This window comes from Oppia nitens, unplaced genomic scaffold (assembly GCF_028296485.1).
Source record: "Oppia nitens isolate AA-2021 unplaced genomic scaffold, nextdenovo-longstitch-racon4-pilon3 scaffold14_pilon_pilon_pilon, whole genome shotgun sequence".
NCBI classification, from domain to species: domain Eukaryota; kingdom Metazoa; phylum Arthropoda; class Arachnida; order Sarcoptiformes; family Oppiidae; genus Oppia; species Oppia nitens.
The window spans coordinates 2,180,283-2,205,834 of NW_026533193.1; the positions used below are offsets into that span (position 1 = coordinate 2,180,283).

General features: G+C 28.7%; 6 protein-coding genes across 6 annotated transcripts; 1 reads left to right on the forward strand and 5 right to left on the reverse strand.

Annotated features, from left to right (window-relative positions):
• Positions 1-2,748: 2,748 nt before the first annotated feature.
• Positions 2,749-3,584, reverse strand: LOC128962830 (uncharacterized). Its single transcript, XM_054309235.1, has 3 exons — positions 3,305-3,584; positions 2,985-3,131; positions 2,749-2,894 (listed from the first exon to the last, which is right to left on the reverse strand). The coding sequence occupies exons 1-3, from the start codon at positions 3,582-3,584 to the stop codon at positions 2,749-2,751; spliced, it is 573 nt and encodes a 190-aa protein (XP_054165210.1).
• A 460-nt stretch (positions 3,585-4,044) lies between these two features.
• LOC128961361 (mucin-2-like) lies at positions 4,045-5,809 on the reverse strand. Its single transcript, XM_054307596.1, has 3 exons — positions 4,651-5,809; positions 4,424-4,582; positions 4,045-4,318 (listed from the first exon to the last, which is right to left on the reverse strand). The coding sequence occupies exons 1-3, from the start codon at positions 5,744-5,746 to the stop codon at positions 4,095-4,097; spliced, it is 1,479 nt and encodes a 492-aa protein (XP_054163571.1). The 5' UTR covers positions 5,747-5,809; the 3' UTR covers positions 4,045-4,094.
• A 456-nt stretch (positions 5,810-6,265) lies between these two features.
• On the reverse strand, positions 6,266-7,681 carry LOC128961428 (uncharacterized). The gene is made up of 3 exons (XM_054307668.1): positions 6,857-7,681; positions 6,585-6,774; positions 6,266-6,503 (listed from the first exon to the last, which is right to left on the reverse strand). The coding sequence occupies exons 1-3, from the start codon at positions 7,617-7,619 to the stop codon at positions 6,266-6,268; spliced, it is 1,191 nt and encodes a 396-aa protein (XP_054163643.1). The 5' UTR covers positions 7,620-7,681.
• Positions 7,682-8,055: 374 nt separating this feature from the next.
• LOC128962841 (uncharacterized) lies at positions 8,056-9,070 on the forward strand. Its single transcript, XM_054309242.1, has 2 exons — positions 8,056-8,416; positions 8,765-9,070. Exons 1-2 carry the CDS (start codon positions 8,105-8,107, stop codon positions 9,068-9,070), a joined length of 618 nt encoding a protein of 205 aa, XP_054165217.1. The 5' UTR covers positions 8,056-8,104.
• A 3,585-nt stretch (positions 9,071-12,655) lies between these two features.
• Positions 12,656-18,213, reverse strand: LOC128962848 (uncharacterized). Its single transcript, XM_054309251.1, has 7 exons — positions 18,023-18,213; positions 17,325-17,942; positions 17,091-17,213; positions 15,164-15,985; positions 14,886-15,048; positions 13,179-14,050; positions 12,656-12,822 (listed from the first exon to the last, which is right to left on the reverse strand). Exons 1-7 carry the CDS (start codon positions 18,186-18,188, stop codon positions 12,656-12,658), a joined length of 2,931 nt encoding a protein of 976 aa, XP_054165226.1. The 5' UTR covers positions 18,189-18,213.
• A 980-nt stretch (positions 18,214-19,193) lies between these two features.
• On the reverse strand, positions 19,194-20,589 carry LOC128961436 (probable transport accessory protein MmpS3). Its single transcript, XM_054307680.1, has 3 exons — positions 20,000-20,589; positions 19,765-19,875; positions 19,194-19,663 (listed from the first exon to the last, which is right to left on the reverse strand). The coding sequence occupies exons 1-3, from the start codon at positions 20,487-20,489 to the stop codon at positions 19,236-19,238; spliced, it is 1,029 nt and encodes a 342-aa protein (XP_054163655.1). The 5' UTR covers positions 20,490-20,589; the 3' UTR covers positions 19,194-19,235.
• Between the last annotated feature and the right edge of the window lie 4,963 nt (positions 20,590-25,552).

The window sequence follows — 25,552 nt, forward strand, 5'->3', positions numbered from 1 at the left end:
ACTTTCAAGAAAAACTTAACAAAGAAAATATTCTCTAATTTACAATAAAATTAATAGTAATTCACGAGACATTCATATATTTATCTTTAAAATTGTATTAAATATTAATCGCGTGAACAACAAGTGGCAGCTATACTATACAATACCCGATGTCCATATTGTCGCCGATGGCATCTTCATTATTGTTTTCAATTTTGGTATCTTTACTATTGTTCATAATTTGATTCAAATAAATGGTTTTTTTTTTAAAAAAAAACTGATTGATATCTTCTGATCGACAATGAACTAACAAATCATATAATTTTTTTTAATTTTTTTTAATAAATTTTAAATCATGAATAGCAACAATATATTGATAAAAATTTATAATTTATTAATATTGTTGTCCAATTAATTTTTATTACAATTTATTGTAATCATATTTTTAGAAAGTGTATTATAATATTACAAAAAAACATTAAATTATTAATACATTAAACTAATTTTATTACTAAAATTATAATACAATAATAACTAATTAATTCAAATAAATAAAATTATTTTTAAAATGACTTTTGTAGTCGTATAAAGAAACTGTTTAAATGAAAAAATCAATTTTAAAAAAAAAATAGTTTATTAATTAATTTTATAATCAAATTTTCATATAAAATAAGTTTAAAATATAATTACTATTTGATAAGTAAATTGATTGATTAAAAATAATTTCCAACAATAGAAACCAATTTTCGGTTTTGCCATCAATTCAATTAATTTTAGCAACTAATTAACAATAATAATAATAATAATTATTATGTATTTTATATTATTATTTTGCAATATACTGTATATTATTTTTTAAATGAAATAATTTATATGAAAAAAAACTTACTTTAAATTTTCTAAGCAATGTATGACTTGTATTCAATTGAAACAATTTATTACTGTTTAAACTATTCATTAATTTATATGTATGTTTAGCTTCCGTATTGATATTACTGGCTAATAGTATTACTAATGTAATAGATGTAAAACATATTAATGAACCCAGGATCAATGTTATAAATGTAAATGTATTGCTTTTATATTTAGTTGCCTCAATAAATGCTATTATTGGACACGATGTCATTAAATAATAAAATAGCCAATAGTATAATAATATTAATGACCATAATTTATTGATCGTATAATTTCTAATATAAAATTTATTTAATTTTTTAAACAATATATTTCTAAATAACTGATTTTGTTTATTATTCGACAATATGTTTAGTTTATTTAATTTTTCAATTTTCCAATTCAATTGTTTCAATTGATATTTCAAATATAAACATATTGTCGAAAAATATATGATATTATAGGTTAATAGTAATTGTGATTTATAGCCACAAAACGCATAAAATACTGACCAAATTAAGCCAAATGTTATCAATTGATTGAATGTATAGTACAATGACATTGTTATCAATGGATATATTAGTACACAAAATAATATTAAACTTGTTATTAGTTTGTTAAATAATTTATAGTATCTTATAATAGACTTATATTTGGTATTTATATTTGGTATACCATTAATATTATATAATAAGTGTTTTTTATTATTAAAGTTGTGAAAACTTTTATTACTAATTGATTTGATTATATACGAACAAACTATTGATATAGTAAAACATTTTTTACCAAAATCAGGCCATTCACCCAAATAACTATTGTATTGATTATTATTTAGATAATAATAGTAAATTGTTTTCAATAGCTCAACAAAACAACATATATTAAATAATTTGTTTAATTTATTATTAGATATATGTTTATAGTTAGGATTATATTTAGGAAATCCCAATCGATAGCACTTTTCGCCCAATAAATACAATAGGATATCATATTTTGTTAAACGCATAGTTTATAATAAGTAGTTTAGAAATTAAAATATATTATAATTAGAAAAAAACAATTTCATAAAAATTTATTAAAAGTTAAAATATTACAATTATTTGTTACTATAAGCATAAAACAAATATTATATTTATTAATACATTTATAGAATATTGTAATTATTATTTTATTTATTTTTTAATTCATGTGATACTAATTAAAATAGTTGTTTTGAAACTAATTTTTAGAAATAATTATCTAATATATATAATTACAAAGAAATAATTAATAAATATATTAATAAAGATTATTACTGGGACTCAAATTTTACTGAAAAAAATGCAAAAATAATATTCATTGCAATAAATAATGATATTTTAATTTGGGACAATTATTAATATTATTTTCAAATAACATAATTTCTAATGTATATTAGATATAAAAATAATTAATGATAATTAATTTTTTAATTGATTATCTAATGATATTTAATACAACCTATAATTGAAATAAACATAATATAGTTATAGTTATTACTAATGAAATATTTATTTTTTATTAATTTTAGATAAGAGATCATTATTAAAAAACACCTATATTTATAAAAAATTTATATTATAACTTTATATGTAAAAAGATATAATAATAATTTTAGTATTTTTTTATATCAATAATATAAATATTTTGTTATGATAATTCATAATTTATATTTAACATAACTAAATATTGATAATTATAAATTTAAACAAACATATTAAATATATAAATGTAATTTATATTATATGTACTATTGTGTACAGCAAAATACTATCAATATATATATATATGTATATAAATTGATTTTTTAAATCTTAAAAAACAAAACAAAAATATTATAATAAGTCTATTGTGTTATTATTTGGTGCGATCGGCATCAGCACCACCACCAGCAGCAGCAACGGTATCATCTGATTTAGGTATCAATACTATCCGTTGGTCTTTTGACTTGACCTTTGGCGGTGTCGGAGGTGTCCTGTTTTGAAGTTTTGATCGCTGTATAACTAAAACAAACAAACAAACAAAAAGATAAAACATTTAAAATAAATTAATACTAATTTTATTTATTCCATATATGATTGCATGTATTTTACAGCGACAGATAAGTCCAAGGATAACACCCAATGCTATGACTATACAAACAATAGCCCAAAACAAAGTGGTCGGATGTCTTGATTTGGCGACTTTTGGTGGAATCAGTTCAACATTGTCACCAGTTTTTGTTGTTATCGTTGAATTTGCTGTTAAATATTATTTAGGTTTTTTATGGGAATAAAAAAATAAACATAAATCAAACAATATGAAAGTTTGTGTGTGTATGTGTGTGTATATATATGTGTGTGTGTGTGTGTGTGTGTGTGTGTGTGTGTGTGTGTGTGTGTGTGTGTGTGTGTGTGTGTGTATGTATGTATACCTATGGTGTCATCATCAGTTATAATCATAAATGATGTATTTGTGATACCATTACCATCACTGGTATCATTGACAATGGTTGAGACTGTTATAGTTGTTGTGGCATTAGGTTGCTCTGGACTGGCTTTACTAAGACTACTACTATTACTATTGATAGTATCAGCTAACACAAGATGATGATTATAGTGGTTAATGTCAAACGATATCAATTCAATTACAATAATAATGACCAACGGTATGGTACGGATAGTATTACTAAACGATGTCGATGTCATATACATTAATTTGATGGATCAGTTATACACACTGTATATTATTTATTTTTTAAAACTAAACAAATTTATAAACTATTTTAATAAATAAATATCAATATATATATATATAAAACTTTTACTTTAGTTTCTTTTATAACTGAAATTTATTTTTGTGTTTTTTTCAATACTAATAGTATTTTTTAAAAAATCAAGTTTCTTACAGATAACGTGAAGTAAATTAAAAGTTATTTTTTTTATTAATCAATTGTTTATAATAACAGTAAAATAATGTAGAATTATATGAAATAAATCTTCAATTTCAACTAAATAAACAATTAGTGGGTATTTTTTTTATTATATTTCATACATTTAAATGTTTAATAATGAAAGAGACAAAAAAACAAAACAAAAAAAATTTTAACAAAAACTAAATTAAACAAAAAAAAACATAAAACTATTGGACTTCTTATTAATAATATAATAATAATATAATTATTACTATATTATTATGGTTTCAATCAAATATTTGGTGGCTTTTTAAACACTAGGATTGGATTTTGATTGTACAGAAACAATAGACTCGTCGGATCCGAATGACTTGACAGCACCGGCCTCTACATCATTGGTGTCCAATGATTTACCGCCGGTGGCGGCGGCTTTCGTAGCATTTGGCGGCGATTTCATTGGCCTTTCCTTACCAGTCGACGGTGTCTTCGGTGGTGAACTGTGTTTGCGTTTTGGACTGCGTTTAGTCAGCAAACCTATTCGTGTAAACAAAAAAAATTAGGACAGAAAATAGTGGATCAAATTGGGTATTATGGTAGGTATAGTTGAAATTTGTTGTTGTTGTTGTTGATAGGACTTACAATAAGCTATGAGACCGATCAATATACCCAATCCGACAAATACAGCGGATATTATCCAAAACAACATGTGATTTGACTTTTTCTTTGATTTGGTTGTTGTCGCCGTCGGCGTAGTGGTCGTCATATTTGTCTTCGTTGTTGTTGTTGTTGGAGTGGTTTCTGTATAGAGAAGATTAGTATTATTATCTGTTTTTTAAACACTAAATCATTTTAAGACAAACACATACCAGTGCCAGAAGTGTCAGATGGTTTGTCATCACTATTCGATGTTGGAGCAGTTGTTTTGTCAGTTGTAGGAACATTATTACCATCGATGGTTGTACTGATTAAATCAATTGAATTAGTACCGTCTTCACCAGTAATACCTGTAGCCGTACCGTTACCACTACCATCAGTGCCTTCAACTCCAGTAGTAGTAATAATAGTTGTGTTGTCGTTGCCGGTAATATCAGTGTCACTAATAGTTGTAAAACTATTACCAGTATTTTCGTCATCGGGAATACCGGTGGCCTGACTGCTAGCAGTTATGTCGGCTTCATTGCCAGTAACGGTTGCAATACTATCACCGCCAGTTGGACTATCAGTTTCATCAATTGCCGTTGCAATGATACTACTGATGGTTACTACAGTGTTTTCATTGGTGCCATCATTGGTTTCACTGATGGTTTCAGCTTCTGTAAAAACACTATATCCATCATCACTACTACTACTAGTAGTAGTGGTGGTATCGTCATCGCCATTGCCACTATTGACAGTACTGGTATCATCAACAACAACATCACTATTAGTTTGAGTTTCTTCATCTGGTAATCGACTTGTTTGTGTAATGTCCCAGTTTGGCCATGTAATCTGGTCAGTGGTAACGATGCCAGTATTGATGGGATTTGTTAGGTTAAACACAGGCAACTGAATGCCAGTGGTATCGAAACCAGGAATACCGGGAATCCCAGTGTTGTCGATACCAGGAATACCGGGAATCCTAGTGGTGGCGATACCGGGAATCCCAGTGTTGTCGATACCAGGAATACCGGGAATCCTAGTGGTGGCGATACCGGGAATCCAAGTGTTGTCGATACCAGGAATACCGGGAATCCCAGTGGTGGCGATACCAGGAATACCGGGAATCCCAGTGTTGTCGATACCAGGAATACCGGGAATCCTAGTTGTTGCGATACCAGGAATACCGGGAAACCCAGGAAACCCACTAAAACCAGTAAATCCAGGAAACCCAGGAATCACTTGATTACTTAAGAATCCATTTTGTTGTTGATATCCATTAAACTGAATGATACATACAAGTGCTGCAAACACAACTGTGCCCATAATAATTGTTTTTTAAAAATACTATATAACAGTATACTACTTGTATGAATCAAATATAATATCAATTTTAACCGTCAATTATAATAAAGTTTTTTTTGAACTTAATTTTATTAATTTTGATTTTAATGGGTTATATTGTTGTTATATGTGTATTATAGTTTTTAACATTATTTTATAAATCAATGTATTTTTAAAAAAAAAGTATATTTAAACTATCATTTCGATGAAATTATTTTATGATTATTTTATTATTATTACTATTACTATATTAATACAGAAAATTAATTATATAATCTTAAAAACTACTGTAATTTTTTTTTAGAAATCAATAAATATTCAAATTTTTCAGATCCAATAGAAAGTATGTATTTTATTTATTCAATTCAGATATAATTATATTTTTATTATTTTTCTATATATTTGTAAATATGTTATAAATTTAATTTATAAATTATAAAGTAAAATATATTTTATGTTATTGTTTTGTATATTAAAAACTACTGTATATTTTTAGATATATCAAAATATTGATGGCATATCATCTCTAATATCTTTAAAACCCACTTTCGCCGACATTTCCCCATTGTTTCGCCTAATCTTCAACTTAATCACAGGTGTCATATCAAAGTCATCGTCAAAATCATCATCCAATCCGTATATAATATCCGGATCATTGATTATATCACTTAATTGCCGTATATTACTAAACATTTGGCCATTGATCTCAATAATCACATCATTTACTTGAAGTTCAAATCTGTGCAATTAATTTGTTTTGAAATTTTTTTTGCATACAATTTACAAATCAAAATAATAAAGTATTTTTTTTTAAATATACATATCACTGGTGTAATGGTGTAAAAAATCGGTAACAACAAAACCATTGATGCTATCATTGGCCAAAACAATGCCTATTATATTACTACTACCCGATACTACTACTACTGGTTTATAACGTTTTAAGCGCTCAGTTATCTGATTGTCTGCCGTCACCGAATTGGCATAATTGTAGCCATTATTCATAAACTCTATTTAAAAAGTAATTAAAAAAAATATGTTAATTGTATGGCCAGAAAAATAATAAAAATTTAATATATATTTAAAGTATACCGATAACACTGGCACCCGAAATAGTAACCTGCGGTTTGGATCCCAGTGCCAGTCCAGCAAAATGAATGCCAATAATATTATAGTCGTCGTCGGCGGCAGCGATCATAGGACTACCCGAAAAACCGGGAGCCGTATCGGGATAGTGTATGACAAACTGTTCGTCGGCTGACATCTGGTCGGCCAGCGGTACAAAACTGGTAAACGATATCCTATTCAATGGCGTAACTGTACTGACGATTCCTTCGCACATAGTATGCGGCAGACCGCGGGCTGTACCCATAAAAACTACCGGTTCGCCTAATTGTTGGCTACGATCTGATAATTGCATTGCCGGCAGTGCACCTGTAATCATATGCTGAAGCTGTATGAGTGCCAAATCCCTGTGCGGCTCAACGTATAGTACTTTAGCTATTGTTGTGTCAGTCGACTCCACCTTCCACTCTCCCTTCTCACTGGGAAAGTCTGTCCATTGGTCGACACGATAGGAAAAGTTGAAAACTGCCGACACGTTAACCAAACCGCGAACAACATGATAGTTAGTCAGTACAAGGTTTGCCCTATTGTCTACCAAAACACCCGTTCCGTGCGATAGATAATCGGTACTATTGTTTAGGCTAAACGTTTGTAATAAGAGTATTGATTTCATATGTCTGTCCCTTAATGTTTGAATGTCTATCTTATCAGTTGTCGTCATAGTCGTCATCATTGCCTTAGCTAAACACAGGTCAGGTATTTTAGATTTAATAATTGTTGTCCATATCATCGGTAACGGTTCAATCGGTCGACGACAACTATAGCAACGTTTGCTATACAATACTGTTGACAATAATCTATATAAATCAATATTATTGGCAATAATCACTAATAATTTTCTAGCCATTTAACTAACTAACTAACTAACTGTCAACATAATAATTTTAGTTAATAATCAATTAGTAATTATAGTTAATAATTAACTTGAAAATAGTATAACAATATAATGCGCGCATAAAAAATAATGCACTTTTTATTAAAAAAAAAAATAATAATATTAATACATGTAATATTAATAAATACATGTTATATAATATGACTTAAATATTACAAATTGAAATAAATAAATAAATAAAAATATATATTAAATATACAAGCGCGCGTGCTTTATATCACGTGTAAAATTTAATATTCAAATATAACTAAATTATATACATTTCATATTATTTTTGAATTTCTATGTCAACGTCAAATTAATCTTTTTTTTGAAAAAACATGAATCACTGCCATCACTGGTCACTATCGGCAACGGCGGCGCCGGTGACGACAATCACTGTTATCGTCTCATTGTTATCGCTAATATTGTCGGTCGTTAATGGCGGCGACGGGAGCGACAGTGGCGACAACAGCAGCCGATTATCGGCTAATGAATCGCTGGACAATTGTTCAAAACTTGTGAAACACGTTACTAACTGTGCACTCATACGGTGGAAACTAGTGCCGGATTCGCCCAACAATGATGACCAGATGTCGCCGAAAAAATGTTGCGCACTGGCCGAACTGTACTGTGCAATCAATGGTCAATTGGTATGTATTTTAAAACAGGTCGTCCGGGAGGACAGGGGGAGTGGGGTTTGGGTTTGGGGGTGAAGTTGAGGTTGGTGTTGAGGTTGGGGTTGAGGTTGGGGTTGAGGTTGGGATTGGGGTTGAGGTTGAGGTTGGGGTTGGGGTTGAGGTTGAGGTTGAGGTTGGGGTTGGGGTTGGGGTTGAGGTTGGGATTGGGGTTGAGGTTGGGGTTGGGGTTGAGGTTGAGGTTGAGGTTGGGGTTGGGGTTGAGGTTGAGGTTGGGGTTGGGGTTGAGGTTGAGGTTGGGGTTGGGGTTGGCGATGTATATAACTATTTGTTGTTATTGTTATTATATGTGACTCTTAACAGACAGACAACTGTCCCGAAGCTGTTCCATCGGCTGATGTAAAGGACGAAAATTTTCGTAACCTAATGACAAAGTGTTCAAAAATCAAGTTTCCGCCCAATCAGTCAAACTGTGGCCGATTGAAACCCAATCAACCGGATGGTAAACTTTGCAACGACTACTATCCGTGCAGTAATGTTGGCCATATGTCCGGATTGGTTTTTATCGGCGGCGGAGGCGTACGGCCACTGTTTGACTACCAACTGATGGCGGCCACATCGGCAATAATCTGCACCATCGGTTTTCGTAGCGGTTTAGATTTAGTATAATAACTATTATTTAGTAAACTATCTATTATAATATGATTACAACAACAAAAAAACTAAATTTTATTTTGATTTTACAGTATATTTATTGTATAATTTAAATAATGTTTGTTATTTTGTCAAATTATTTAGTTAGTTAACAGATTCATAATAATATTACTAAACAAATAAAATTTTTAAAAACAATATTTAGTATAATAAATTTTTATTATATTAAAATAATAGACAAACAGTTTTTTATTTGTTATAAATTATAATAATAATACAAAAATTATAATAAATTTGTTAATAATATCAGTTTATATTCATTAATATTCATTCATTCAATTCATATAACAACTGTATGTATAATACATTAATTTAATTAATTGTTTTTTTTTCGTCAAATCATGTTTATTAAAATGACTGAAAAAATAGTATTATATTTTCCTAAAAAAAAGTTTATGTGTCCTAAAAGTTTAATTATTTTCTATAATTTATATTAATTACATTCAGATATTTAATTAAATTTATGTGTATATTAAATAACAATTGATGATTGTTTTGATAGATCATCACTAATACTTAACGGTGTAATTGAATAATCCATATAATATCCGATATAATGCCAAACTTTTATTATAATATTTTTATTGACATCATTGGTACCATTGATAGCATCAGTCAATTGTTTCATATCAGTCAATGGCTGACCATTAATACTATGAATGCTATCATGTTTTGCAAAATTTCTATTTAAAAAAAAATATATCACAATTAAATAACTAAATTATAATAATATTAGTATTAGTAATATTAGTAGTATTGGTATTAAATTAGTAGTAATAGTAATATCAGTTCAATTACTTGAGCGGACAGTCAGGCAAAACTGTAATAATTTCAAATGTATTTGTCAATACCATTCCCATTAGTTTATCTGCCGGTGCTTTTGTATACCGTTTCATAAGTTTTTCACGTCTATTAATTGATAGTTGTTTATTGCGATAGATTTTTGATCGTTCAATGAAACCTTTATATACAGTAAAGTATTTATTTATTAATTTATTTTCTGTATAATTGTAATTATCTACTACTACTACTACTACTACTACTACTACTACTACTACTACTACTACTACTACTACTACTACTACTACTACTACTACTACTAACCTAACACATCACTGGTTGCCACTTCAAACGGTTCCTCGTATGCAAACTCTGTGGCCACTACTTTCGCCTGACTATCTATTAGTGGACAACCGGAATAACCGTTTTTAATATATCCATTATGATAGACAAGTTGTCTATTGTTGTCAATATCCAAACTAAATATTTGATATCCGTTGCTGAGTGTCGTCGGCAACGTTACACTCGTAACTATACCATCGTTTGGCGGAAATCTGGGATCACCGTTACCTAAAATAACTATCGGTTCACCTAATTCTGGTAAATCTTTAGCCAATTCGAGCTGAATTAAGGCACCGGGCAATACATCCTGGAGTTGTATGAGTGCCATATCGGTGTGTTGTTCAACGTATACGACATCACCGATAACCCGATCTATTTCGGCAATTCCCGACAATAGTGCCGATGGTTGCAATTGTTGTCCAAACAGTTCGTCCATTGAGAAGATATTGTAGAATTCAATCTCTATTTTAGCCGATCCTTCCGCCACATGACTATTGGTTATGATATAGTTGTTAGTATTGTCGGCAATATATCCCGATCCACGGATACCATAAAATCTATTGTTTTAAAAATCAAATGGCCGTACAACTACCGCAGCCTGAATTTCATACTGTTTCAAATATACAATCATATTAACAGCCTTTCCAACTTCACTACTACTACTACTACTACTATCACCACTACTATCGTCAATACCATAACTATCATCACTACTATTATCACTACTATTTATATTACTCGTATAAACCAGTTTTATAATACTATTATTCAATAATTGATTTAACAATTGATTTACTTGTGGTACACCATGTTTTGTGTAACAAATGGTTGATATTATTGGTAGTATCACTGATGATGATAATCTCAATAATCTAGAAGTATATGTAATGATTAAAGTTTTTTTTAAAAAAAAAATTGTCCGACAATTTTACAACAACAACAAAATAATTTAATTACTTATTTGATGCCATAGTAATAATCTAATGTTATATAAAAATTATATATGTTTAGTTGATGTTAACGGTTAATATGTTAATAATATCATTGACTATTTTTTACTGTATATTTATAATGATTGATTTAGATTTGAATTTAGATTGAATTAGAAAATTAAGGCTGTTCTTTACTATAGCTGCCACTTGTTGTTCACGCGATTAATATTTAATACAATTTTAACGATAAATATACTAATGTCGCGTGAATTACAATTAATTTTTATTGTAAATAAATGTTAAAAAAATAAAATTTTCTACATAACAAATAAGTTATTAATTTAATTAACAACTTTAGGTTAGGTTAAGTTAACATTTGTGTAATACCATTATAATTAGGTTAAGGTTGCGGATCGAACACCAGGTTAGGTAACGGAGCAAACACTAATACATTAGGTTAGGTTATGTTAACATTTGTGTAATACCATTATAATTAGGTTAGGTTGCGGATCGAACACCAGGTTAGGTAACGGAGCAAACACTAATACATTAAGTTAGGTTAGGTTAACATTTGTGTAATACCATTATAATTAGCTTAAGGTTGAGAGGCGAACACCAGGTTATGTAATGGGACAAACACTAATACTTAATAACCATAATACCAATACAGACATAACTTTCAAGACAGACATATGATAGAAAACATTCTCTAATTTAATGTATAATAAATTAATTGTAATTCACGCGATATTAGTATATTTATCATTAAAATTGTATTAAATATTAATCGCGTGAACAACAAGTGGCAGCTATAGTAAAGAACCCCCAAAATTAAATTTGATGCTTATTGATTAAAAATCAACAATTAGTTCACAAAATAATTTTTTTAAAAATCATAATAAATACTCAACAAGTGTTTAACTTAATTACTGAATAAGTATATATATTGACATAATATAATATTTCTATATTATAAAATGATAATAGATATATAAATGTGTCAACAAAAAAAGTAAACATATTTTATTTAATTTATATATATATACAATATAATTATTATTTAAAATTATTAAAATAAAGTATATATAATTTTAGTGTGTATTATAGTTTTTTAAAAAAAATAATATTTCATTTGTTAAATTGATAATTATTTAGTTAATTATTTATACATTAAATAAGAAGCGGTTGTTTTGATAGATCATCACTAATACTTAACGGTGTAATTGAATAATTCATATAATATCCGATAAAATGTCTAACTTTTATTTTAATATTTTTATTGACACCATTGGTACCATTGATAGCATCAGTCAATTGTTTCATATTAGTCAATAGCTGACCATTAATACTATGAATGCAATCATATTTTGCAAAATATCTATAAAATTAATTTAATTAAGAATATATATATATATATAGTATATAAATAACAAAATTATAATAATTAGTAGTAGTATTCATAATATAAGTTCAATTAATTAATTAGTTACTTGAGCGGACAGTCAGGCAAAACTGTAATAATTTCAAATGTATTTGTCAATACCATTCCCAATAGTTTATCTGCCGGTGCTTTTGCATACCGTTTCCTAAGTTTTTGACGTCTATTAACTGATAGTTGTTTATCGCGATAGAGTTTTGCCCGTTCAATGAAACCTTTATATAAAACAGTTCAGTAAATAATTTTGTTGTTGTATATAATTGTAATTATCTACTACTACTACTACTACTACTACTACTACTACTACTACTACTACTACTACTACTACTACTACTACTACTACTACTACTACTACTACTACTACTACTACTACTACTACTACTACTACTACTACTACTACTACTACTACTACTACTACTACTACTACTACTACTACTACTACTACTACTACTACTACTACTACTACTACTACTACTACTACTACTACTACTACTACTACTACTACTACTACTCTACTACTACTACTACTACTACTACTACTACTACTACTACTACTACTACTACTACTAACCTAACACATCATTAATTGCTACTTCAAACTCTCCAAACACGTATGCAAACTCTGTGCCGACCACTTGACTGGTTTGACTATCTATTACCGGACAACCGGAATAACCGGCCATAGCTTTGGCATTATGATAGACCAGTTGTTTATTGTTGTCAATATCCAAACCAAATATATCATATCCGTTATTGATTGTCGATACCGATACTCTCGTTATTATACCATCGATTGGTGTGAAGTGTATATCGCCGTTACCCAAAATAAATATCGGTTCACCTAATTCTGGTAAATCTGTAGCCAATTCAAGCTGATCTAATATACCGGGCAATACATCAACCAGTTGTATGAGTGCCATATCGGTGTGTTGTTCAACGTATACGACATCACCGATAACCCGCTCTATATCTGCATTTCCCGACACTAACGACACTACGGATTGTTGTCCAAACAGTTCATTCATTTTGTAGATATTGTAGAATTCAATCTCTATTTTAGCCGATCCTTCCGCCACATGACTATTGGTTACGATATAGTTGTTAGTATTGTCGGCCATATATCCCGTTCCATGGATAGGGAAAAATATATTGTCTTTAAAATTGAATGGTCTGACAGCTACTACTGATTGCATTTCAAGAACTTTCAAATATACTGTCATATTATTAGCTTCTCCAGCATACTGTCCACTATCACTCTCACAACTATCTCCACTACCATCACTACTAACATCACTGTCTATATTAGTCAAATAAACCGGTTTTATTGATATTATACTATTGTTCAATAATTTTATCAATTGATTCACTTGTGGTACACCATGTTTTGTGTACCAAATGGTGGATAGTATTGGTAATATAGCTGATGATCGTAACCACAATAATCTAGAAGTATATGTAATGATTAAAAAAAAATTAAATCAAATTGTCCGACAATTTTACAACAACAACGAAATAATTTAATTACTTATTTGATGCCATAAATGATCTAATTTTATACATGTTTAGTTGATGTTAACGGTTAATACATTAATATCATTATAACTAATTTTTTACTTTATATTTATGATGATTAAAAAATTTAAATTTAATTGATTTAAATGATTACAAATCAACAATTAAATTTGAAAAAAATAATTGAAAATCATAATAAATATACTCAACAATGATTATTGAAGTTTCTATCTTAATTAAATATCTAAATTGATACAATTGATATACTTTTTTATAATTGGTATATTTTTTAAATGATAATTGATATGTAAATGTGTCAACAAATTAAACATTATTTTATTTTTCATAAACTACAGTATAATTATTTAGTTATGTATTGAAAATAATATATATTTATACAGTAATATTGTCTATTAAACTGTATTATACTGTATCATACTTTTTAAATTTGTATTTAGATTTGTATATTAAATAAGTAGCGATTGTTTTGATAGATCATCACTAATACTAATCGGTATAATTTGATAATCCATATAATATCCGATATAATGCCAAACATTTATTGTGATATTTTTATTGACATCATTGCTACCATTGATAGCGTCAGTCAATTGTTTCATATCAGTCAATGGCTGACCATTAATACTACGAATGCAATCATATTTTGCAAAATTTCTATTAAAAAAAACAAATTATATCCACAAAAAAATATAACTAAATTATTAGTAATTAGTAGTAAAATACTAGTAATATCAGTTGAAATTACTTGATCGGACAGTCAGGCAAAACTGTAATAATTTCAAATGTATTTGTCAATACCATTCCCATTAGTTTATCTTCAGGTGCTTTTGCATACCGTTTCATAAGTTTTAGGCGTCTATTAACTGATAGTTGTTTATCGCGATAGAGTTTTGCCCGTTCAATGAAACCTTTATATACAGTATTACAGTATAAACAGTATATAATAAAAATTATTATTATATATATACTGTATATATTTTTTTTAAAATAAACAAATATATTATTTTCTAAATGACTACTAACCTAACGCATCATCGGTGGCCACATCAAACTCATCGGCCACATAACCAAAACCCGAGGCCACTACATGGGTTTGGCTATCTATCAGTGGACAACCAGAATAACCGGGTACAGTATAGGCCGTATGATAGACTAGCTGTACATTGTTGCCAATGTCCAGACTGTAACAGTTATACCAGTTGTTGATTGTCGGCACCGATACCATTGTCACTATGCCGTCAATTGGCGTAAAATCTGTATCACCGTTGCCCAAAGCAATTACCTGTTCACCACATTCAGGCAAATCGGTGGCCAACTCTAGCTGAGGTATGATACCGGGCAGTACATCTGGGAGATGTATGAGCGCCATATCGGTGTGTTGTTCAACATATACGACATCACCGAAAACTTTATCTATTTTTTCTGCCAACAGTTCTGGTGATGGTTGTTGTTGTTGTTGTTGTGGCGATTGTTGTCCAAATAATTTATCCATTGCGTAGACATTGTATAATTCAATTTCCATTTTAGCCGATCCTCTGACAACATGACAATTGGTTAGAATATAGTTATTGGTATTGTCGACCATATATCCCGTTCCCAATCCAAATGGTTTATTTGTTTCATAATTGAATGGTCGCACAATTACCACGGCTTGTATTTCATACTCTTTCAAAATTTGCATTAAATTATCCTTATTATCACCATTATTAGTGCCATCACTACTACCACTACCCCTATCACTACCCCTATCACTACCCCTATCACTACCCCTATCACTACCCCTATCACTACTACTATCACTGTTATATGTATTACTCATATAAACCGATTTTATAATACTATTGTCTGTTAATAATTTTATCGGTAATATTTTAATTGATTTCATCAATTGACTAATTAGTTGTTCACCACGTTTTGTATAACAAATAGTGGACAGTATTGGTAGTACAGCTAATAATCTAATTTTATACATTATTTTTTATTTTCTAACTCTATATTTCTATACTTAAAGGTTTTTTGTTGTTGAATCTATAAATTTAAATTTAATTCATGATAATCATTACATGTTAACAATTAATTAAATAAAAATCATTTTTAATGGTTATTGAAATGTCTATATAAAGCTATAGTCTATTTATTAATTTTTATTTTAAATATTTTATTTATTTATAAAATAATTTATTACAATTTTTCTATTAATTGATTTACTAAATAAATTGATACATATTTTTACAAAAGTTATCAGTAATCTAATATATAACAGTAAATATACAGTAGATTTTATTATTTAAATTTTTGTAATACTTATGTAATAATTTTTTTTAAAAAAAAAAGTCTATAAATTAAATGCTATACATTTTTATATATATTATTTTTATGAATATTTATAAATGTGTTTAAAAAAATAGTAAACAAATTTTATTTAATATATAAAAACTGCAATATTATTGTATGTAATAATACTGTATATAATACTGTATTATGTATTATACATAAAAAAATAATATAAATATTTACATTTAGTGTATAGTATTTAATAACATAACCATAGTATTTAATTATATATATATATCGATATATTAAATAACAATTGATTGATTTGTTAGATCATCATCATTGATACTAAATGTTGTAATTGTATAATCCTTATAAAAACCTAAATAATGCCAAACTTTTATTATAGGTATGATATTTCTATTGACATCAGTGACACTATTGATAGCGTCAGTCAATTGTTTGATATGAGTTAACTGATGGCCATTAATACTATAAATACAATCATATTTTGCATATTTGTATAATTTTCTATAATGAAAAAACAAAATAAAATTATTTCTTTTTATTAATATATCCTAAAAAAATTATTACTAATTTAATTAGTAATTAGTAGTAGTAGTAGTAGAAAATTACTTGAATTGACAGCCGGGTAAGATTGTAATAATTTCAAAACTATCTGACACTACAATTCCTATCATTTGAACTCCCGGTGCTTTTATATACTGTTCCACTAGTTTTTGACGTCTATTAACTGATAGTTGTTGATGGCTATAGAGTTTTGCTCGTTGAATGAAACCTTCATTTAATTATATGAAAAAAATGTATTTTTATTATCCAGTATTATACAGTATTTAACTTATTTATAATTTTTAAAAAATTGAATTGAATATTGAATCCAATAACTAACCTAAGACATCACCGGCGGCCACATCACGTTCGTAGGCCACGTGACAAAAACCAGTGGCCACTACTTTGGTTTGGCTATCTATTAGTGGACAACCAGAATAACCGGGTACAGTATAAGCCGTATGATAGACTAGTTGTACGTTGTCGCCAATGTCCATACTGTAACAGTTATACCAGTAGTTGATTGTCGGTACCGTTACCATCGACACTATACCGTCAATTGGCGTATAATCGGTGTGACCGCTACCCATAGCAACTACCGGTTCACCACATTCAGGCAAATCGGTGGCCAACTCGAGCTGCGGTACAACATCGGGCAGTACATCCCGGAGTTGTATGAACGCCATATCGGTGTGTTGTTCAACGTATACGACATCACCGAATACTTTATCAATTTTTTTTGCAAACATTTCTGATCCCGATTGTTGTCCAAACAGTTTGTCTATTGAGTAGAGATTGTATAATTCAATCTCCACTTTAACTGATCCTCTGACCACATGACTGTTGCTTACGATATAGTTGTTGATGTTGTCGGCTATATATCCCGTTCCTCTACCAAATGGTTTATTGGTTTCATAATTGAATGGTCGCACAATTACCATGGCTTGTATTTCATAATCTTTATATATTAAATAAAAAATTAACATTAAATTATTGTTATTTTAAGTATAATATTATTACTACTATCACTACTACTACCTCTGAGACCAATGGTAATACTGCTACCACTACTACCACCACTACTACCACCACTACTACCACCACTACTACCACCACTAATACCACCACTAATACCACCACTACTACCACCACTACTACCACCACCACTACCACCACTACTACTATCACTGTTTGTATTACTCATGTAAACAAGTTTTATAATACTATTATTCAATAATTTTTTAGGTAATAATTTAATTGATTTCATTTCACAACGTTTTGTATACCAATTAGTGGATAGTATGGGTACAGCTAGTGATGACGATAACCACAATAATCTATAAGTAGTATATATGTGATGATAAAAAAACAAACAAACAAAAAATTGGTAAACAATTTTACAAATTAAACAATAGAAAAAAAAACAATTCAAAAACTAAAATTTAATTCATTACTTATTTGATGCCATAAATAATCTAATTTTATACATCCTTTTATTTATCTATTTTTTGACAATATTAACGGTTAAGTTAATCATTATGTTATTTAATGTATAACTTAATACTGATTTATAAATATACAACTTTTTTAAATTAAATTCATTATAACTCAACAATTAATTTTTTTTAAAATATTCATAATTAGTGTTTAATAATTAATAATACCCTTGAAATGTCAATACACTAAATCAATACTTAATTTTAATATAATGCATAAAATAAAAACTAAATATCTGTAATAATTTATATTTAGTTATTTTTTTATACAACTTAATAGTGATAAATAAAAATTATTATAGAGATTGTTTACTATAAATAAAATTTTATTTATGATAATTAATTTAGCCATAAAATAGTTTCCTATAAAATTATTATAAAATAAATTAAATACAGTGATAGTATTATTTTTATTTATTAATTTATTTATTTTTAAAAAACTTAATCTATAGTAAATAGTTTATTAAGTTTAACTAAACTAATAAATTAAATATATATATATATACAATAGATAAATTTTAGTTAAAAAATTTGATAAATTTGTAAATTTTAGTTGAAAAAATTAATATTATATGTATTGAGTTATATTTAATTTTTTTTTGTTAATAAAAAACATTTTGAATCAATTTATATGATAATAATAACAAAACTTATAGTTGAAAAAACACAATAATAATAATTAATTTTTTGATAATAATTTCTGTTTGTTGTAGTAGTTGTGTATCGATTTTAATCACAGTATGAATCAGACTATTTCAGGAACCGTTAGATTTGTCGGCAGTGGGTTCGGCATCGATGTTGATCACTGTTTCATCCGATTTTGTGTCCGTCACCGTTGTTTGTGTTGTTTCCGATTCATGTGTCGGATCTTCATTACTCTCCTCAACAACAGTTGGCTGTCCATCTGAATTCGGTGCTACCGCTGTGTCCGACTCTTTTTCAACCGGTGGCGTCTTTTCAGTCGTTTTTGCCGATGATATTTCTGGAAGTGGTGGCGGCGGCGGAGGAGGAGGAGGAGGCGGAGGCGGAGGCGGAGGTTCCGACGTTCCGTCCAATTTGATCGGTGATTGTGGTCCTGATTTAATTGATCCAACCTTATCCGTGTTATCCGTCATTTTTGTCGGCAAAGCACTGGTTGACTGTGGTATCGATTTTTTTTCACTTGAATCGCGATTTTTTATTACTGATTATTTGGATGAAATATTATATAAATTATTTAACAAAATTTTGGTAAAAATGTTTAGAGAGAGAGAGAGAGAGAGAGAGAGAGAGAGAGAAATATACCACAAATGCAAAGTATAAGTATCAGAGCGACCACTACGACGACAATAACGGCTATCAAAATCCATGTCATTCCCGACGACTTTGGCTTTGGTTTCTCTGATGTTGTTTTTACTATAAAATATATATTTTTAAGCATTTTTATTAATAATCAGCAATTTGTTAACAAACAACCAGTCAGTCATTGAAATATCATAAAAAATAATGACAACACACACTCACACACACCCATACATACCACCAGAGCTCACAGACGGTGCTTGTGTTTGGCTTTGTGGGGTATTCTCATTGCTGGTAACACCAGTTGTATCGGCACCTGTATGTATGGCAGTTGTATCGCTTCCTGATTCGGATGTAGTGCTGTTAATATCTGAATCGGCAGTACTATTACCAACGGGTGGCTGTTGATCATCAGGATTAGCAGTACTGATAGCAGTATTATTATTGTTAGTATCGGTTTCTACTGAATTGCCGTCACCAGCCATACTAGTAGTAGTAGTAGTAGTAGTCATAGTGTCGGGGGTTTTAGTGCCGATATTTGTTATGTTAAACAAGTTGTTAGGAAAGGTTATGCCTTCTGGCAGCTGAAAATTAGTGAAGTCAAAGCCAGGAAGAAAAAAAGGAAACCCATTTCTATCAGAAACTGATTGGTGTTGATGTCCATTGAACTGACTAATGAATACAAGTGCTATAAACATAACTGTGCCGATGTTAAGTGTAAAATGCATTGTTTTTGTTTGTTTTAAATCACTGTATGAATCAACAAAGACTTTGTGTTTAATTTTTTTTTTAAAAAAATCTCTGATAATCTTTGAAAAAAGTTAACTGATTTCTAAAAACTGATCTATAATTTGTTTTTTTTTTTGAGACTAAAATTATTATTATTTAGTTTTCATTTATACAATTTTAAACTTCACGTACAATAATCCGAAATAACAATTATCACAATTATAACAATTAAAATGTAATAAATAATTTAAAATGTTTTTATGATTTTAGTTAATAATGGCGTGAATCTAAATATAATCAGTAATTATTAATTACAGTATTATTCTTGTTATATAATAATTTTGAGATCTCATTTAAATTATTACAATTTGTTTAAAAATTAGTAATATTAATAATTTAATAATTTTTATTATTGTTTTATAATACTTAATAGATATTTAATAGTTTTATATTAGTAGTATTAAACAACAAAAATATTTATTATTAAAAAACAAAAATATATATTATTAAAAATAATAAATAAGGCTAAAATCTATGTTGTAAGCTCCGCTTTTTGTATTATTTACACGCGCTATATTTTCAATAGATATAATTGAATATTTCACGTGCAATACGTGATACAGTAATCATATTTAACATTTGTGTAATACCATTATAATTAGGTTAAGGTTGCGGTCCGAACACCAGGTTAGGTAACGGAGCGAACACTAATACAATAGATTAGGTTAAGTTAACATTTATGTAATACCATTATAAAAAGGTTAGGTTTGATATTATTTTTGTTTAAACATATTTACATTTATTTTATTAATTATGAAAAATACGTGTAAATAGCGCGTAAACTACAATTAAATTGATTGTAACAATAGCGCGTGTAAATAATACAAAAAAAGGAGCTTACAACATAGATCGGCTCCATAAATAATGCACGTGTGTTATATAAATTTATGTGATTTATTTATTTAAAATTTTTTAAATATTAATAAACAGTTTAATATTAGATTTGATTATTTTTTTCAATACATACAATCTTAACAATTAATGTCGAAGAATATGGCTATTCAGCCGAAAGACTCGTTTGAACGCTTCGGTGACGATTTGACTGAAGTATTATTAGGTTATCTTGAGTTTGACGACAAATTCAAATACGAATCCATATCAAGACAATGGAAACGATTGGTTTACAACAATGTCTATGACGTCGAAGTCGTCGAAAAAGTGAACAATTCGTTTGATTTGTCAAAATGGCAGACAATCTTCAGAAAATGTCGAAACGTCACAAGAGTTTTGCTGAACATATATTATGAAAAGAAAGAGGAGTTCAATGACCATCACTTAGCGATGTCTGAAGACGACGAGACCACTGACGATGAAAATAGTTTTGATAGCAATGATAGTGAAGAAGAAGAAGATGAAATCAATGAAGACAATGGGAACAACAATAATATTATTATTATTACTTCGTTAAACATTTACAAACTCGTCAAACAAGCGATTACTAAAACTGTTGACATCATTACCACCGGTGCTGTCATTATCAAAGTATTTGTCTTTCGTCTCATTTCTAACAATATCGACAACAATGGTAATGATGATGAGGTCGACGATGATGTCGACAATATGGACAATGAGAGTACCGATGAAAGTGTCAGTAGTTATAATGGTTTTGACAAAATCGATCTGATCTACAATCAACTGAGCGAACTGATTGTCAATGAGTGTCGACATATCACTGAGATATTATGGATGTCCTATTCTTCAAGCGATTTAATGAATGAAACAGTTGGAAGAGCTGGTCGACAATATACGAGAACACCATTTCAATGGATTGAACTTTCGTGTCAACAAATCAAAGAAACCGTAACATTGAGACCATACTATCAACTGTCTAACGAACGGATAATTATCGATGACATTGTCAGCTCTACATCGGATGACAATCTGAATCCGATTATCGATAAACAAAACAATGATTCAGACAATCAATTGAATACAATTGACTCGAAAAATACGACCGACAGTTGTTATCGCAAACAACAGTCACCGAAATTGTGGCTAAAATTAAAGTTAGAACAGAAAGTCGTCGACAAAGTTATTGATAGTCAGACTAGTTTTGAATCGTTGACTAATCTATTAATTGTTTTTGACGGACAACACGCCAGTAGACAACAATTTCAACAATTGGTAAACAAATGTCCAAAACTTCGGCGATTTACATACAATTTCAAAAACATGTATTCAACGGCCGAACACATGATAATGATTGCCGATATCAATGAAGCGTTTGGCGGCACTCAAGTCACTCAACTAATTATTTCGGGTTTCGTATTCATATATTGTCATCTGACCAGTGATTTGTTCAACAAATGTCGACAATTGAGACTGTTATCCATCTGTTGTGCCCGAATTCGGGATCCGTTTTTTGTCGATCTGGCCATCAATTTGCCAAATCTTCGCAATTTGAGACTCATTGAAGTAGAGTTGACTGACCTATCACTTGAATCGTTGGCCAAATTGCAACGATTGGCTACATTAACGGTCCAATTGAGGTCGAAAAGTACATACAGTGAAACAGGTCTTATGAATCTCAAGACGAGACCAAAGTTTAGGCATTTTGTGATCAAAAAGTTAGAAAAGATTTAAATATTTTAATTAATTTACTTTTGTTTTGTTTAGTTATAGTTTTTATTAACAAACAAATGTAGAATTATTTTTCATATATATTAAAAAATGTATCGAAAATTATTAAATATTTAATAAAATTATTTTTATTCTTTATTTGATGCCATAAATAATTATAATTTTATCAACGCTTTTTTTATTGACAATGTTATTGAAAAATATTAAATTTAGTATTATTATTAGGTTTATATTAGAGTATTGATATAAGCATATTATAAAAATTATTTTTTAGTTATATATATATATTGTAATTAATTTAATCATAAGATAGTTATTAAGATTAAATAAATTAATTTCATTGATATGACATTAACCTAATAATATAAGTTTCTGGTTATATCTTTAAAAAAATCCAATGATAGGTCAGTATCAAACAAATCTATATGTATGTCTAATATTGATTGACTACTAATACTACAAATAATAAAAAATAATAAATTTTTATTACAATTACATATACAGTAAATATATATATATTAGGAAAGTCAGACATCCCAGAAATAAATTGGTGCTGATGTCTATTGAACTGACTACTGAATACAAGTGCCGAAAACATACAGGTGCCGATGTTAAGATAGTATAATACTATATGTATGTATGAATTAACAAAAAATTTGTGTTGAAATTTTTTACAAAAAAAAAATCTTTAATAATCTTTGAAAAAGTTAACTGATCTATAATTTGTTTATTTTTTTTTTGAAACTAAAATTATTATTTATTCGTGATGATAAAAATTACGGGAATATTAAAACACTTATTAGTTTCCAGAAATGGCTACATGTGTTATATTCAACCGATGGTTAGATAAATGATTTTTTTAATAATAATAATTTAATTAATTAATTGATTAATTATTTATTTTTAACAGACAACTAATTTCCGTGTTGTTTGCCGTTTCAATGTGTTTAATAAAAATCCTATACATTAACCAAACGAATACTTACGGCAAGTTTCTCACGATTAATAAATTTCTAATTCATAATCCCTAATAGCTATGACTATGACGACTACTATTTGGATAAAGTTTTGGTTGTATAGCCAGACCACTAGATATACTGTATATATAACTAGACTATCAATTGTGAACTACAATTAAATACTTAAAAAAGTTTCTAAAGTCTTGTTTATAAAAAATATAATACAAATAATAATAATACAAATCGACCCGATTTTCTAAATGGATCTAATGGACAGTCATATGTTTGGGGGAACAGTTGTTTCAGTTACCGATAATATTCATGAAATTTCTGGTAAATACTATATATATAATGGTTTCTGATCAATAATACTCAGGCCATGTATTGTATGGTCACCAGTAAATCAATTATCAAAAACAAGTATTTGTATTATTATTATTATAATTAACAAAAAAGTTATTAATTACTAATAATTTTTTTTAAATAGTGTAAATCAATTAAAACTTTGACACCATTTATGCCAAATTATCGGATCAGTATTGATGACCAAAAACACAGACGATCCGGATATAAATGATGAAAATTATCTAAAAATATTAGTAATAATACTAATTATTTTGATAATCATTGGTATAGTCAGCGCTGTACGTGACTTAGTATTGATCGGTAATAGACATCGACAACAAACACAAACAACAATTGTTGAAACCGTCTAGCACTTCAAATGCTTAAATTGTAATTGCTTAATTGGCTTAAATGTAATATTATTTCAAATTAATTAACAATAATTTTTTAACTAAATTGACAGTTAGTTTGAGGTTTTTTTAATGAGTTTTTAAACTAAAAAAACGCATTGTGTTATCAATTGTGTTGCTTATCGTACACTAAATAAAATGAGTTTTTACAGCAAAAGGTATGTTTAAACAAATCAAATGATTTTTTTTTGTTTATTTAATCATAAAATCTATTGATTATTAACTTCATTTGAAACTGATATTGAAATTTGATTGCTTGTTATATAAGAGATTAAAAAAACAATTCAATTATTATTTACTTTACCAAAAAAAAACTTGATTCAGAAATTTGCTGCTATTGTCGGCATCATTGTTAACGTCGTCGACAGTATATCTTAAGCGCCGAAAACTAGTTAAACAGTCACCGTCGCCACTGATTTGCCAGTCGGGCCAACAAATGTCTAACCGTTATAATAATAATAATAAGTCACTAATTAAATGGATAACTAAGGCTCACATGTTTGATGTGGACATTGAATACTTGAAAGACAACTACATGTATAGTGTGCTCTTGTTGGGAGGTCTCAGTTATGCCGACTACGATTCAATGACTTCATCTGCAACGGCAGTCATAGTGGACGCCGCCTGTAATATTGCCGTCACTAATGCTCATGTAGTGGCCGGCTATGACTACATGTTTGCCCGAACACTGTTCCCGGCGCCAACCAT